The sequence below is a fragment of the Myxocyprinus asiaticus genome, chromosome 1 (genome assembly GCF_019703515.2).
Source record: "Myxocyprinus asiaticus isolate MX2 ecotype Aquarium Trade chromosome 1, UBuf_Myxa_2, whole genome shotgun sequence".
NCBI classification, from domain to species: Eukaryota; Metazoa; Chordata; class Actinopteri; order Cypriniformes; family Catostomidae; genus Myxocyprinus; species Myxocyprinus asiaticus.
Window position 1 is genome coordinate 5,263,861 of NC_059344.1, and position 15,581 is coordinate 5,279,441.

General features: G+C 38.2%; 1 protein-coding gene across 11 annotated transcripts in view; it reads left to right on the forward strand.

Annotated features, from left to right (window-relative positions):
- Positions 1-15,463, forward strand: part of LOC127441531 (signal-induced proliferation-associated 1-like protein 2) — a 79,378-nt gene extending 63,915 nt beyond the window's left edge. For 4 of the 11 annotated variants that reach the window (XM_051699085.1, XM_051699078.1, XM_051699093.1 and 1 more), the window contains exons 14-17: positions 71-152; positions 2,888-2,966; positions 3,103-3,301; positions 6,158-6,354. In XM_051699085.1, coding sequence (XP_051555045.1) covers positions 71-152; positions 2,888-2,966; positions 3,103-3,282 — 341 coding nt within the window. In that variant the 3' untranslated portion in view covers positions 3,283-3,301; positions 6,158-6,354. Of the gene's footprint in view, positions 1-70; positions 153-2,887; positions 2,967-3,102; positions 3,302-4,801; positions 4,837-6,157; positions 6,355-8,923 lie in introns of those variants that run through there. The other 7 variants (XR_007897325.1, XR_007897330.1, XR_007897329.1 and 4 more) reach the window with 7 other exon arrangements.
- The last annotated feature ends 118 nt before the right edge of the window (positions 15,464-15,581 follow it).

The following is a 15,581-nucleotide window of genomic DNA, read 5'->3' on the forward strand; positions in this document are numbered from 1 at the left end:
TGTTCACTGAAAAGTGCTGGTATGGTGTCTAATAAGAGGATTAGTAATGTCATTTCCTGCTGGGTTTCAGACCGGAAGGCAGGAGACGGCTCACAAACATCCCTAGAGAATATGAGCCAGTCTGGTCAGACAGACAGCAAGTTTAAAGACAGGTGAGACTCTCTGTACCAGGCATTCTTTCACACTGGATTATATTCACAGGATAGATGACAGTACTCACAATATTTCAAAAGAAAAAGGCCTGTTCAGGGATATGAACACAAGTTAAGTTGAACTCATGTTGCATTAGAATAAACAGGTCTGCTATACTTATTACACAGCACCGATCGGTAAGATTACTGTTTGCCAAAAGTAGTTTGTGTGAAGAAAATAATTATATATTTAAGCATCTAGTATGGCTTAACGATACATTTAAAAGCAAAATAAATACATTAAAAGAAGAACATTGATGTACAGGCATATAACTGGTGATTAAGCTACACAATTCAGATGCACTTAAAAAACATTAAAAAACATTAAATCGCTTGATGAGTGCAGTTATCTGTCCTGTGCTGACATTTTTCTTTTTGAAACAGGTAGTTTGGGCAGGACATGTCGAAGGACTCATCCCCTTTTTTTTTTAAATAGCCAAATATCTTTAGTTGCGTCACACCTATAACCAGTAGTCTAGTGGAGACTGAAGAGGAGGGCATACTGTGAATTTTCCAAAAAAATAAGCAAAGCACGTGTACCTATTCAAGCCAGGGTCTGTAAAAATCAGATAGCTAGCATCAGTTCAACTATTGCATGAAATCAACTCAGCTCAATTAATTTCGCAAGCATCTGAACCCTATTTAGATCTGGAAAAAATGCTGACATTTTCTGATTATCAATGTGTAGTGCTGTTGCGGTCATTAAATAATCGGCTGATAATTGTGCACTTTAAATTCCAATCACATTTTAATGGCCAAAAAAGGGAATTTTAAGCGAATTTGCATTATAGGCTAAATGTCATCAATGGCGCACTTGTGTGTCATTCAGTTGAACTCAAAGCATCACTGAGCAGCACCGCGGACTTCAACCAGAGCAACTCCTGTCCAGAAGAGCGCGTGAAATGCTTCTCGAGTGCTCTGATGTGCACGCCGTCAGCAGAGGCTCGCACCAAACTCCCACGAAAATAAAAACGAACAAATATAAACTTGATAGTGAACGCAAAGCGCTCTGGCTTCACTTTAAACCATCATGTAATGGCAAATGTTACTGGTCATAGCGTTTTCCTAGTGTTAATGACACGCAGTGACAGAGGAGGAGATGCACACTTACTCTGTTTCTGACCAAATCACAAAGGTTTTGCTTCATGACAAATAAAGGCTAGTGGGTTTAATCAAAGAGCATTAAAATAATGTGTGAATGTGAATAAATTAGGACAGAAATATTTTACTATAATATAATATAATATAACATTTAATACATATATATATATATATATATATATATATATATATATATATATATATATATAGGATTTCTAAAAACAACAGTGTAAATGTAAAATTGACCAAAACCGATGTTTACCAAAAAGAGAGACATATTTTAAATATTTAGAAATATTTTGATATTTTGTGGTTACATTTTTCATATCATTCATACGATTTTAAAGGCTTAAAAGTAAATCATATATACCTATTTTATTATTTGATTTATATATTTGAAGTTAAATATGAAATAGGAAAATGTATATGACAATTAATCGTAAACTACCACCCCTGGAGTCGCGAGTTTGAATCCAGGGTGTGCTGAGTGACTCCAGCCAGGTCTCCTAAGCAACCAAATTGGCCTGATTGCTAAGGAGGGTAGAATCACATGGGGTAACCTGCACGTGGTCACGATTAGTGGTTCTCGCTCTCAATGGGGCGCGTGGTAAGTTGTGCGTGGATCGCAGAGAATAGCATAAGCCTCCACATGCTGTGAGTCTCCGTGGTGTCATGCACAGCAAGCCACATGACAAGATGCAAGGATTGACTGTCTCAGAAGCGGAGGCAACTGAGACTTGTCCTCCGCCACCTGGATTGAGGTGAGTAACCACACCACCACGAGGACCTACTAAGTAGTGGGAATTGGGCATTCCAAATTGGGGAGAAATGGGTTAAAATAAAATAAAAAAGCCCTAAAACAGACAATTAATCGTCATAATCGCAATTATTTGTTTGACAATTAATTGTCAGCCAAATTTCATAGTCGTGACAGCCCTAGCGATGTATGAAAAAGGCACTGATCCCAAGCCTAATAAATACAATAAATATGTTCTCATTTAGCTGCAAAGTATATTTTCAGCCCAAATTATGACTAACGCTAGATATGCCCTGCCCACTTTCCTGCAACAGAAAATATGATTGGTTGGAAAATATATTTATCCCATCCCTACTGAAATTAATGTTCTGATTGGTTGTTCTGCTGAGTCAGACTGTCTATCTTGCCTCTACCTTCATGTCTGTGCTTCCGCCTTTCCATGCACTTTAAAAAAATACAAAATCCACAATTCATTAATAAACAAATGCTGCTACATTGCCTTCATGTGGTTTGAAAAGTTACGGGTCAAAAGCCAGCTTGTTGTTCTTGTTTTTTTAGGTGAACATATGCTAAATCCTTCATAAAATAGACGCACTAGACTGCATGTCTGGCTATAACCCATGATTTGCTATTTGCTAGTCAGTCTGGTGGTTTTAGGTTTACGATTTTCCCTCTTGATTTCGCATCCTCAAAATGCATCAAACGCATTCCTATCTGTCAAATGGTCCGTCAGAGCTTTCTCAATTGTGTAGGCACCATAAAACACAAATTCAGAAAAACATGGTGTGTTAATAATAATAATACATTACACTGTTTCTTTGTGTTCCTCTCTTCGCAGTGACTCGCCCGGTCACCTTGAGGAGAAAGTGTGCCAGTTGGAGGCCATGTTGAAGCGACTGCAGGACGACCTCCAAAAGGTACTTTACCTACCATCGGTTTGTCACAGCACAGATCCCCCTGACCCCTTTCTGGCAGTACACTACCCACACGTACCCATTTTACGCCCCGTTAAATACATCCACCCATCCTTGTCTATATATCTGCCCCGTCCAGTCCTTGCCCTCTTCGCTACTTCAAAGAGCCACTGCTTCACAGAGCCAATCACACAGAGGGACTGTAGAGGTAGGGTGGAACAAGCAAAAGAAACCTGTCTTGTCATTGAGCAGGGTGAACAGAGGAGATGAGAAGATTGCTGGAGGGACGTTGGGCAGCCTTGCTCACTCTCAACACTAACCGACCGATGGCAGTGAAGGCAAGTAAAGCATGAGATATTTCCTCAATCAGTAACAAAAAACAACAACATGTACAACAGTTCTCACTCTCAATCGTTCACACTGCCAAGGCCTCAAATACTGCCGCTTGGGCAAGAGCTCATAGACGCCAAACCGTTTTCAGTGAGAAACCTTTGCTGTCAGGATACTGACATCAAGGGCATTGAAATAGTTTGTTTCACTGCGCTGATCATGAAACTAATCTCAAAACTAATCACAATATCCTGATCAGCTTGCTGGTCCACGCTTGTATGGTAACTCTTAAAGGGATAGTTCACCCGAAAATGAAAATGAACTCTTATCATTTACTCACCCAGATGTGTATGACTTTCTTTCTTCAGCAGAACACAAAAGAAGATATTTAGAAGAATATCTCAGCTCTGTAGGTCCATACAATGCAAGTGAATGGTGGACAGAATTTTGAAGCTCCAAAAATCACATAAAGGAAACATAGAAGTAATCCATAATACTCTAGTGGTTAAATCCATTTCAGACGTGAAAGTGAAACTAAACAGGCACCACATGTGACTTTCAGATGTAAAAGTGAAAGTGAAGATTTAGAGTAAAAAATTACTTAAATATTTATCTGTTTCTCACCCACACCTATCATACTACTTCTGAACGTAAGGATTAAACCACTGGAGTCATATGGATAACTTATAATATATGCTGCCTTTATGTGATTTTGGAGATTCAAAGTTCTGGCCACCATTCACTTGCATCGTATGGACCTACAGAACTGAGATATTTTTCTTAAATCCTTAATTTGTGTTCTGCTGAAGAAAGAAAGTCATACACATGGGATGGCATGAGGGTGAACTAACCCTTTAAGCAGAAATCACAATCAGAATCTGTCTCTCTACCTGATTTCCAACACCTACCTCTGATTTTATAACCACCTATGCTTCCTAAGCACATCAAATCAGATCAAATCAAAAGTAATATAAATCTATATAAACACTGAATAAAAAATGGCTACAAACCCTTAACATCAAGATAGCCATATCATTACTATTTTAGAGATTGTTTTGTAAATTAACTATATGCACAAAGTACATTTAAAGGATTAGTTCACCCAAAAATGCCGTTCCGAACCTGCACGACTTTTCTTTTTTTCATGGAGCACAAGGATAAATTTAGAAAAATGTACTCGCTTTATTCCATGGTGTTATAATGAATGTGGACTTGAGCTTTTGAGCTTCTAAAATATTGCAAAAGCACAATAAACATATCTTAAAATAGTCTACATGACTTTTGTGCAATATTCCAAGTCTTCTGAAGCCACACTTTAGCTGTTATAAGTCGTTATTCACTGCCTCATTGATCCGGTCACAACAGTTCTCGTGTTAACAGCTCACTGGACCACTTGTATGATACTTTCATGGTGCTTTTGAAGAACTTTTGAAGACTAGTCATTGTAATTGTATGGAAAAGAGCAACCAGTACATTTTCTCCACAATTTCTCCTTTTGTGCTCCACAGAAGAAAGGAAGTCATAATGATTTGTCACTATAAGGGTGAGTAAAAAAATAACATTTTTGAACTTTTTGGGGTTAACTATTCCTTTAAGTGACTGTACACATAAATGAAAAAAAAGAAAAAAAAGAAAGTCGAATGCTTTACTTGGTGATTATGCACACCATCTCTGTTACCGTATCATAACATTGATGGATCCAGGGTCTCTATTCTCCCTGGTTTATTCCAGTTATCCTCATAAGATCAGTAAGAGGGTGAGCATGGTTGACCTCATTATGTCCCCCAGTTTTCCAGCACACTCTGTAAACCATACTGATAATGTAAGAAAAAGCTTGACCTTACTAAATATTACTATACATGCACAGACTTTGAAGCTTTTAAGGTTTTTAAGTATGAATCTTCTTCAGGACATTTAGGACACATTAACATTTTTGTTTTTTCATCACTGTTGCAGCCTGTTAATGCATGTCTAATCATGTGTGATGATGCTTTGCATTACTCAAGAACTAATCTGCTAACCTCTGAGTAACTGGTAAACATTCATGCCCTGATTTATGAAGATACTATGAAGGTACTAATTTGCTTGTGCATTGTAACAAATTGGGCAAGCGCTTCATATAATGGGTGATTTACTAAGACTAATTGTGCAAAGTGCCACACATGCAAATAGGTTGTACACAGGGGTTAAATTGGGATTTTTAAAGGTGGGGAACCACACTGTTCTGCCCCAATTTAACCCCTGGTCATCCACGCTCACATTTTAAGGAGGTGAACCGAATGTTTTTGTGTGCGGAAACCAAATGTTAGCCATACCACTCACTTGTGGCTCTCACAATGTATTTATATGATTTATATGATTTCTATTACTGTGTCGCCTTTACGCAGTATGCAAAATCTCAACTGGCTTTGCTTTAGGATGCAAACACAGTACCAAAATTGTTAATCGTACAATAGTAAACACAAATGTTCTTCAAACAAGCAAGGCTCAATTGACAGCATTTGTGTCATTATGCTGATTAACACAAACATTTATTTCGACTCGTCCCTCCTTTTTTCAGATAAGCAGAAATCTGGGTTACAGTGAGGCACTTACAATGGAAGTCAATGGGGCCAATCAGTAAACGTTAAAATGCGCACTGTTTCAGAATATTAGACAAGATATTAACAATATGCGTGTAAAGATGATTTTAGTGTGATAAAATCACTTACTAACCTTTTCTGTGGAAAGTTATAGCCAATTTTACAACTTTGTTGCCTTGACAACTGTGGGGATGGGGGCGTGGTCGTGTGTCTGTCTGCGGGAGAGGGAGAGCGGTAAAGCTCGTCACCTGGGCTGTCATTAACACCTGTCTCTTGTTATAGTGATGGCGGAGGGAGACCTGAAAAGGCCGACAAAGCGCATCAGTCGGCAGAAAGAGCGAGACCAGAGAGAAACTGTTCCTGTGTGTGTGCGACAAGACTTATTGACTCGTTTGTGTGTGATTACTTGGCCACTGAGTGCCCTTTTGTTGAGTTTTGTGAATGACGCTGAAGAGTAATAAAACACTCACGTTGACTGATTCTGCTGCCTCCTGACTCCTCCATTTGCCCTGAAAATACGAACTCTGTTATAACGACATAACGGCGTAAACCGTAAAACCCTAAAACGATGATAGAAACAACTTTACAGCTCATGAGTTTTAACAGGAGAATTAATGTAAGTGCTTTTATAAAATGATAAGCTTTAGATTACTGCCTTAAAAGCCTCTAAAAATTGGCCCCATTCACTTACATTGTGAGTGCCTCACTGTAACCTCGATTTTTGCTTCTTTTTTAAATAAAAGGAGCGATGAGTCGAAATAAATTTTTATGGTAATCAACATTATGCCACAAATGCTGTCGATTGAGCTTAACTTGTATTGAACTCGGAATATTCCTTTTTTTATTTTATTTTTTTTGGAAAAAATTTCTGGAAAAAAAAACTCCCAATTTGGAATGCCCAATTCCCAGTACTTAGTAGGTCCTCGTGGTGGCGCGGTTACTCACCTCAATCCAAGTGGCGGAGGACAAGTCTCAGTTGCCTCTGCTTCTGAGACGGTCAATCCGTGCATCTTATCACGTGGCTCGCTGTGCATGACACCACGGAGACTCACAGCATGTGGAGGCTCATGCTACTCTCCGCGATCCACGCACAACTTACCACGTGCCCCATTGAGAGCGAGAACCACTAATCACGACCACGTGGAGGTTACCCCATGTGACTCTACCCTCTCTAGCAACAGGGCCAATTTGGTTGCTTAGGAGACCTGGCTGGAGCTCGTGACTCCAGGGGTGGTAGTCAGCGTCAATACTTGCTGAGCTACCCAGGCCCCGAACTCAAAATATTCCTTTAATACTCCAGTTTTCAAAGATGAGGCTATGTCATGCAACCTGTTGAACAGTTGAATTTGCGCTATCAAAATTGATTGACATCAACTACAAAAGAAATAAGAAGCATTTTCTTCTCCCATTTAAAGGTTGATGAGCCTATTTAGTTTGCTATCCTAACTATGCATGATAATATGATTATTTGCATTTAGCATTGTTTTTCCCTGCTGTCCGTGACCCTATCAGAACCTACTTGCAACCCATTTTTGGGTCACGACCCACCAGTTTACAACCACTGATGTTCACTAATATACTTGTTTTCTCTACATGTTAATAGAAATGTCATGTGTAGTATAAGTATGAGAGCCTACTGATTTCGATGAGCAGTTGATGCAAGTTTGCATGTGTTTTTTATATATAAACCTTTAGTAAATCAGGGACTGAGTGTAAGAATCTATTTACATGTGTATAAATGGATCAGTGTTTGCACCACTTTGTGCACTGTGTAATATATGTGGCATATGCTGGTATTAGGGGTGGGTGGTTTGACCAAAATGTTATATCACAGTAATATATCAGGATATAGTTTTTTATGCTTGAAATTTAATGAAAGTGTTAAATCGATCATACACATGCACACCCGTGACCACACATCAGTTTAATTCTACATTGCGTAATGCAGTGAGGCTGTGATGCAGCTGCTCTGTAACGGTGAACAAATAAACTCTGCTTCGTGTTCTGCCTAAACACACTCCTTAATAACAAGTTAAAAGGGACAGTTCACCCAAAAATGAAAATTCTCTCATCATTTACTCACCCTCATGCCATGATGTGTATGACTTTCTGTCATCTGCTGAACTCAAATGAAGATTTTTAGATTAATATCTCAGCTCTGTAAGTCCATACAATGCAAGTGAATGGTGATCAGACCTTTGTAGTTCCAAAAGTCACATAAAGGAAACATAAAAGTAATCCATACGACTCCAGTGGTTAAATCCATGTCTTCAGAAGTTATATGATAGGTGTGGGTGAGAAAGTCCTTTTTTACCATAAACTTTCACGATTCTTCTTGTGTTTTTGGTGATTCACATTCTTCGTGCATATCGCCCCCTACTGGGCAGGGAGAATAATTTCTAGCAAAACAATTACTTAAATATTTACCTGTTTCTCACCCACACCTATTCACTTCTGAAGATATGGATTTAACCACTGGCATCTTATGGATTACTTTTATGCTGCCTTTATGTGCTTTTTGGAGCTTAACATTTTGTTCACCATTCCCTTGCGTTGTATGGACCAACATAGCTGAGATATTCTTCTAAAAATCTTCATTTTTGTTCAGCAGAAGAAAGAAAGTCTTACACATCTGGGATGGCATGGGGGGAGAAAATGATGAGAGAATTTTCATTTTTGGGTGAACTGTTCCTTTAAGGTAACCTTGTCTTGACTTGTCGGCTCTCTGTTTTCACATCACTCCATGTTTCTTTTGTCATTCTCATGTGTGAATAACACAAAGCAGTTCTGCTCACTGACAGCCATGCAAATATATCCACTGCTGTATTGGTACAGCAAATTCTCTACCGACTAACACCTTTACACAGTCACATAGTATTTATGCGTACCAACTGAGCCATCCTTCCCCAGCTGCAGCCAGAGTCTTTGTGTGCATCTCATATCACCAGGAAACGTTTTCACAGAGGAGCCAAACGCTCATGATATGTAGCGGATGTACCATACACCAAAAGTGAGTTTTGTATCGTGTGTCTATGCTTCCCCCTGCAGGAGAAAGAGGACAAAGCATTGCTGCAAGCAGAGGTGCAGAGTCTCAGGCAGAACAACCAGCGCTTGCAGGAAGAGTCTCAGAGCACTGTGGCACGTCTCATCAAAGTCACCGAGCTGCTCTGCAACGTCAACAAGCCCAGCTAGCAGAGAAATCCATTCCATGGCAGCATACAAGACCTAGATTCAAGATACACATAGACACATCTGAAGGCCAGTGTAAATGGTAGCAGATCCTTCAAACATGGCCCAAAAATGACTTTTAAAGGGATTGTTCTCCCAAAAATGACAATTCTAGCATTATTTTCTTCCCATCATTTAGTTCCAAACTTGCTTTGCAAACAAAATGTTCTATAGACAAAATGTAGACAAATCCCTTCACTTTCATTGTATGGAAAAAAGTTGCAATGAAAGTGAATGGTGACTGAGGCCAACATTCTGCCTGACGTCATCTACAAACGTTAACAGGCATTAATAGCCTCAATGCCATTCTCAAGGACTTCTCTGGATTCATACCCTTAGCATGGGGTAATATTGTTCACTTGCAGCTCAAATATTGTCTCTCCATAGTCATTATTTGTAACCCTCAAACCAGTGTCATGCTCGGATTGTGGTAGCGGGCATTTAGTAACATCAAGGATTCAAAACCATAGGCTACTTCATCTTTAAGTACTGTTACTCTGTGTAATAATGTAGGCTTTTGACCGTACTGCAACATCTTATGTCTGCAAGTGAGCAGAGTGGGGCCAAGATAACTAGCAATACTACTGTAATAAGCAGCCTGATCTCATGCAAATTGTGTGACTGTGGCAAAATTTTTGGAAGATGAAATTACTTGGTTCATTACACATATCGCTGCAATTTCGAGGTGAAAAAATCCACTGAGGGGCGCTAAAAGCAAAGGTTCCCCAAGAAGATTCGGTTTTAAAAGGGATAGTTCACCCAAAAATGAACATTCTCTCATCATTTACTCACCCTTATGCCATCCCAGATGTGTATGACTTTCTTTCTTCTGCTGAACACAAGCGAAGGTTTTTAGAAAAATATCTCAGCTCTGTAGGTCCATACAATGCAAGTGAATGGTGATCAGAACTTTGAAGGTCCAAAAAGCACATAAATGCAGCCTAAAAGTAATCCATACGACTCCATATCTTCAGAAGTGATACAGTATAATAGGTGTGAGTGAGAAACAGATCAATATTTAAGTACTATCTTACTACAAATCTCCACTTTCACTTTCACTTCCACATTCTTCTTCTTTTGTTTTTTGGCGATTCACATTCTTTGTGCATATCGCCACCTACTGGGCAGGGAGGAGAATTTATAGTAAAAGAGGACTTAAATATTTAATTATTTCTCACCCAAACCTATCATATCGCTTCTGAAGACATGGATTAAACCACTAGAGTCGTATGGATTACTTGTATGCTAACATTATGTGCTCTTTGGTGCTTCAAGGTTCTGGCCATTATGTGCTCTTTGGTGCTTCAAGGTTCTGGCCACCATTCACAAATCTTTGTATGTATTCAGCAGAAGAAAGAAAGTCATACACATCTGGTATGGCATGAGGGTTAGTAAATGATGAGAGAATTTTCATTTTTGGGTGAACTTTCCCTTTAAGATTAAAGCTCTGTGTAATGGTTTGAGTATTTCTGTAACTGCTGATTTCTTGGGATTTTCACGCACAAAAGTCTATAGTGTTTAGTCAGAATGGTGCCAAAAACAAAATACATCCACTGAGCGGCAGTTCTGTGGACGGAAATGCCTTGCTGATGAGAGAGGTCAACAGAGAATGCCCATACTGGTTTGAACTGACAATGTCTATGGTAACTCAGATAACCACTCTGTACAATTGTGGTGAGAAGAATATCATCTCTGAATGCTATTCTGAGATGTGGGTTGGCGCTGTTTTGGCGGCACAAGGGGGAACTACACAATATTAGGCAGGTGGTTTTAATGTTGTGGCTGATCGGTGTATGTGGTGCCATTTCTCTTATTATGGGGTAAAAAAAAAAAAAGATATTGTGTGGCCATTCGTCTACTCCATCAACACTCCTCCTTTTCCATCATCCATCAATTCCAAGCAAAATCTCCAGTCAAGTCACATGCTGGGACACTTGTGCAACGTTACTCTCCATTCAGGCCTCAGATTCCAGCATTGGAACGAGTCTTCATTTTACTGTAGCTAGGCTTGGCCTGGACCCTTATTGAAACCTGGATCGAGAGATGCATTCTCCAATCTTCAGCATTGTTGAGCTGGAACAGACGTATTGCAAGCCTAATTCAGACTACTGTAGTTCTCTGATCTGTCCATATATTAGATAATGTGAAATGTTGCTTTTTGATGTTAGTCATGGGACAAAGTGTCTGACATCAGAGCTTTGAACTGAAACTTTATTTGTAGAGGAGGGGTATCAATTCCAGGGTGTGACTTGTTCAACATACTGGAATCACTTCCCTGATAGCATGTACATCACCCAGACGTCTATTTGATGTGTGTGTTTACATCTGTAAGATGTATTTTTTTACGTTTTTTGCTCATCTGCAGTACGTCTATAAGACGTTTCCTCTCAGATGTCAATAAGACATTCAGCAGATGTCTTTGAGACGTTTATGATTAAGAATGTTTGTAAATCTGATCTTTTTAAGATGTTTAGCAGATGTTAATTAGATTGCGATGCTTTCCAGATGAAAAGATCACAAACAGACATCTCTGAAATGTACGTGCGCTATCTGGACTACTTGAGATATCTTGAGAGGAAAGAGTATTTCTTCCCATTACCTTTGAATTTCGTGTCGAATTGTTAAGGGAAGCATGACTTAAATTGCTATTTCTAAATATTGTAAAATTTTTGATTAAAGTGTTTGTTTGCTGCACACAAAGATTGAATAGACAAGCCAGATGTGTGTGTTCTGCTGCGTTCACATACTAATTGCCTCAAGTATTTTTTTGCTGAATTGTCAGACTGTTTTGTCTCTTTTCTCTTCCATTGCACCCTAATATCATTCTTTACCTAAAGGTGCACTGATAATATGAAATGCGACAAAAAGAGCAAAGGATCTGGACTCTTGCTTCCACATACACACACACACACACACTCTCACACAGTACCACCAACAAAGGGAAACAAAGGTGAATGTTAAATACATACATGTGTTTTCCCTTTCAGTTTCTGAATTTTCTTTTACAGTCACTGTGATAACCTGGTACCAGCAGATTCTGATCTTTATCCCTCTCTGTGAAAAAATGTAGAGCCAAAAAAATTGTGTTACTTCCCTCTAACGTCTGTATATCCCGATGGAACTGGAATCTAGACTGGAGATTACTGATTTGTTGTTAACATTAGTGCAGAGTTTGTCCAATTTGGTGAATGCAGCACGACTTTTAGTGCTAATCATTGCAACAGGCAGGAAGTCGAATACACTGATGCAGGTTTTATGCAATCAGAGTTGTCAGTCATACGGTTTGTGGGGTAAACTTAGCAAAATAGCTATTTAAAGGAACTATCTCCTGTTCATCTGTGTGCGACATAGTCTTTTAGATTGTAGGAGGTTGTGAGAGCACACAAGTGCGCCGAGCAATTTCCAAGCCACCTTCTGTATGTGTGTATGTATTTATAAAAATGTAATAACTTAATAATCTTGAATATGTTGATGTTATTGGTAGATAGATCTATTTGAACTGGAAGGGAGGGGATGCAAATCTTTGAGCCATTAAATGGGTTGGGTTAGGTAAGGTTATCTTTTCTTAAGAGAATTAAGGCAAGACATGATGGCAGCTCATAATTTGTAATTTGGTTTACTGGAATAATAATAACAACAACATTTCTCTCTGGTATTGTATGTTATGAAGTTTGCCTTAAATGGAAACCTGAAATTACCCTGTGAATTAACTCAAAGGGAGAGTGTGAGTTTAAAGGGATAGTTTGCCCAAAAATGGAAATTTTATCATCATTTACTCACCCTCATGCCATCACAATGTGTATGACTTTCTTTCTTCTGCTGAACACAAATTAAGATTTTTAGAAAAATATCTCAGCTCTGCAGGTCCATACAATGAAAGTCAACAGGGTTCAAACTTTGAAGCTCAAAAAAGCATATAGAGGCAGCATAAAAGTAAACCATAAGACACCAGTTGTTTAATCCATGTCTTCAGAAGTGATATGATAGGTGTGGGTAAGAAACAGATCAATATTTAAGCTTCTTTGTACCACAAATCTCCACTTTCACTTCACTTCCATATTCTTCTTTTGTTTTTTGGCGATTTGCATTCTTTGTGCATATCGCCACCTACTGGGCAGGGAGGAAAATGTTATAGTAAAAAACAACTTAAATATTGATCTGTTTCTCACCGACACCTATCATTTTGCTTCTGAAGATATAGATTTAACCACTGGAGTCTTATGGATTACTTTTATGCTGCCTTTATGTGCTTTTTTGAGATTCAAAGTTCTGGCACCCATTCACTTGCATTGTATGGACCTACAGAGCTGAGACATTATTCTAAAAATCTTAATTTGTGTTCTGCAGAAGAAAGAAGGTCATACACATCTGGGATGACATGAGGGTGAGTAAATGATGAGAGAATTTTCATTTTTGGGTGAACTATCCATTAAACGCTCGTGGCTACTTGAATAATTATATGTGACATTCCACCTTTTCATGTTCTTAACTATTTGTATTTTATTTTATTTTTTATTGCCAAAGCTGTATTATGAATTTACCTTATATTGAAATAATGAAACTGTGTTAACTTAACTGCTGTGTTGACCCAAGTGGTTTCCAGTTTAGAATCTTACATAGTCATGTATACGGTTTGAATCAGGACATTGTCTTTAAACAACATTATCAGCAAAGAGTTTCTGTGTGGAACACACACACAAAGAAATGCAGGTAGCCTAAATTCTCTCTCAGACACATTTGTGACTTTCACATTTTTGTGAATTCTTAAACGCATTTTTAAGGGATAGGTTTGTAAATGTCAAACTAAACCCTATCTTATTATGGCATGTATTTTTATGGAGCTTTAAATGCTCCTCACCATATATTAAAGCTTGCCTTTTGTTTTATTACTCATAATACAAATCAGTTTTACTGTTGTTTACAAACTATTGGATGATGCTTTTTTGTGCTCTGAAACATCTGTAAGGACTTTAAAAGTACAGCCTGCATGCACTAGAACACAGCCACTATCAATCAAGCCATGTAAATCGTGCAGACAAAGCCAGCAACCAGTCAAAAGCAAATATGTGTGCTGGTTGCTGTAATATAAAATGATGTATTGTTATTCCATAAACAATTACAGACCATGCATTTAAACCCCTTTTACAAACTTAGTCATTTTCTACTTTGTTACCTGAGTGTACCTACAAAAAAAAAAAAAAAATGTGTTGCTCTTTTTCATGGCAAGTTAGCTATGTCATTGCTAAGTCCTGGACTCAACCACCCTGTTCATTGTTTTTTAACACATGATCTTTGAATGAAGGACTATTCTTAAAGGAACAGTTCACTCAAAAATGAAAATTCTCACTGTTTACTCACTCTCATGCCATCTCAGAGATGTATGACTTTCTTTCTTCTGCTGAACACAAATGAAGATTTTTAGAAGAATATCTCAGCTCTGTAGGTCCATACAATGCAAGTGAATGGTGACCAGAACTTTGAAGCTCTATAAAGCACACACATAGGCAGCACAATATTAATCCATTTGACTCCAGTGGTTAAATCCATATCTTCAGAAGCAATGTAACAGGTGTGGGTGAGAAACAGATCAATATTTTTATCCTTTTTTTACTATAAATGTCCACATTCACTTCCACATTTTTCTTCTTTTGTTTTTGGCGATTCACATTCTGGGCAGGAAGGATAATTTTTAGTAAAAGAAGGACTCAAATATTAATCTGTTTCTCACCCACACCTACCATAACACTTCTGAAAAATGGATTTAAGCACCCGAGTCATCTGGAGTACTTTTTTGCTGCCTTATGTGCTTTTTGGAGCTTCAAAGTTTTGGCCATCATTCACTTGCATTGTGAGGACCAACAGAGCTGAGATATTCTTCTAAAATCTTAATTTGTGTTCTGCAGAAGAAAGAAAGTCATACACATCTGGGATGGCATGAGGGTGAGTAAATGATGAGAGAATTTTCATTTTTGGGTGAACTATCCCTTTAATTGCCAAATCCACCCCACAGAAAATTGCATTAAATCTACCTAATCAATAAATAATCAGCTCTCAAATACACCTATTTGAATAATTAGTTAGCAGGCACTATTTTGCATACAAAGCAAGCACTATTGTCACATTTAAAAATAAATGTATACTGTAGGAGTATGGCAAACCACAAACCCACACTCTATGCACACTGGTCAATGATCTCCTGACTGGATCAAGGTTAGAGGAATGTGCTGTCCAGTCAAAACACAAAGAAAACGTATGGTGGTCATTAGAGCTATACTTGTTTCTTTTAACTGATAGGGAAGTATTGTTCATGTATGTGAACCAGAGGGATCCTGGCAATAAAAACTGAACTTATATGTAAAACGTCTGAAATTTGTCAAGCATTTTTGTGTCAGACATTGTGATGTACTTTTATTGAACTAACAAACTGAGCTTAAGGGATTTTTTTCAATCAAAAATGTAAATTCTCATGATTTACACA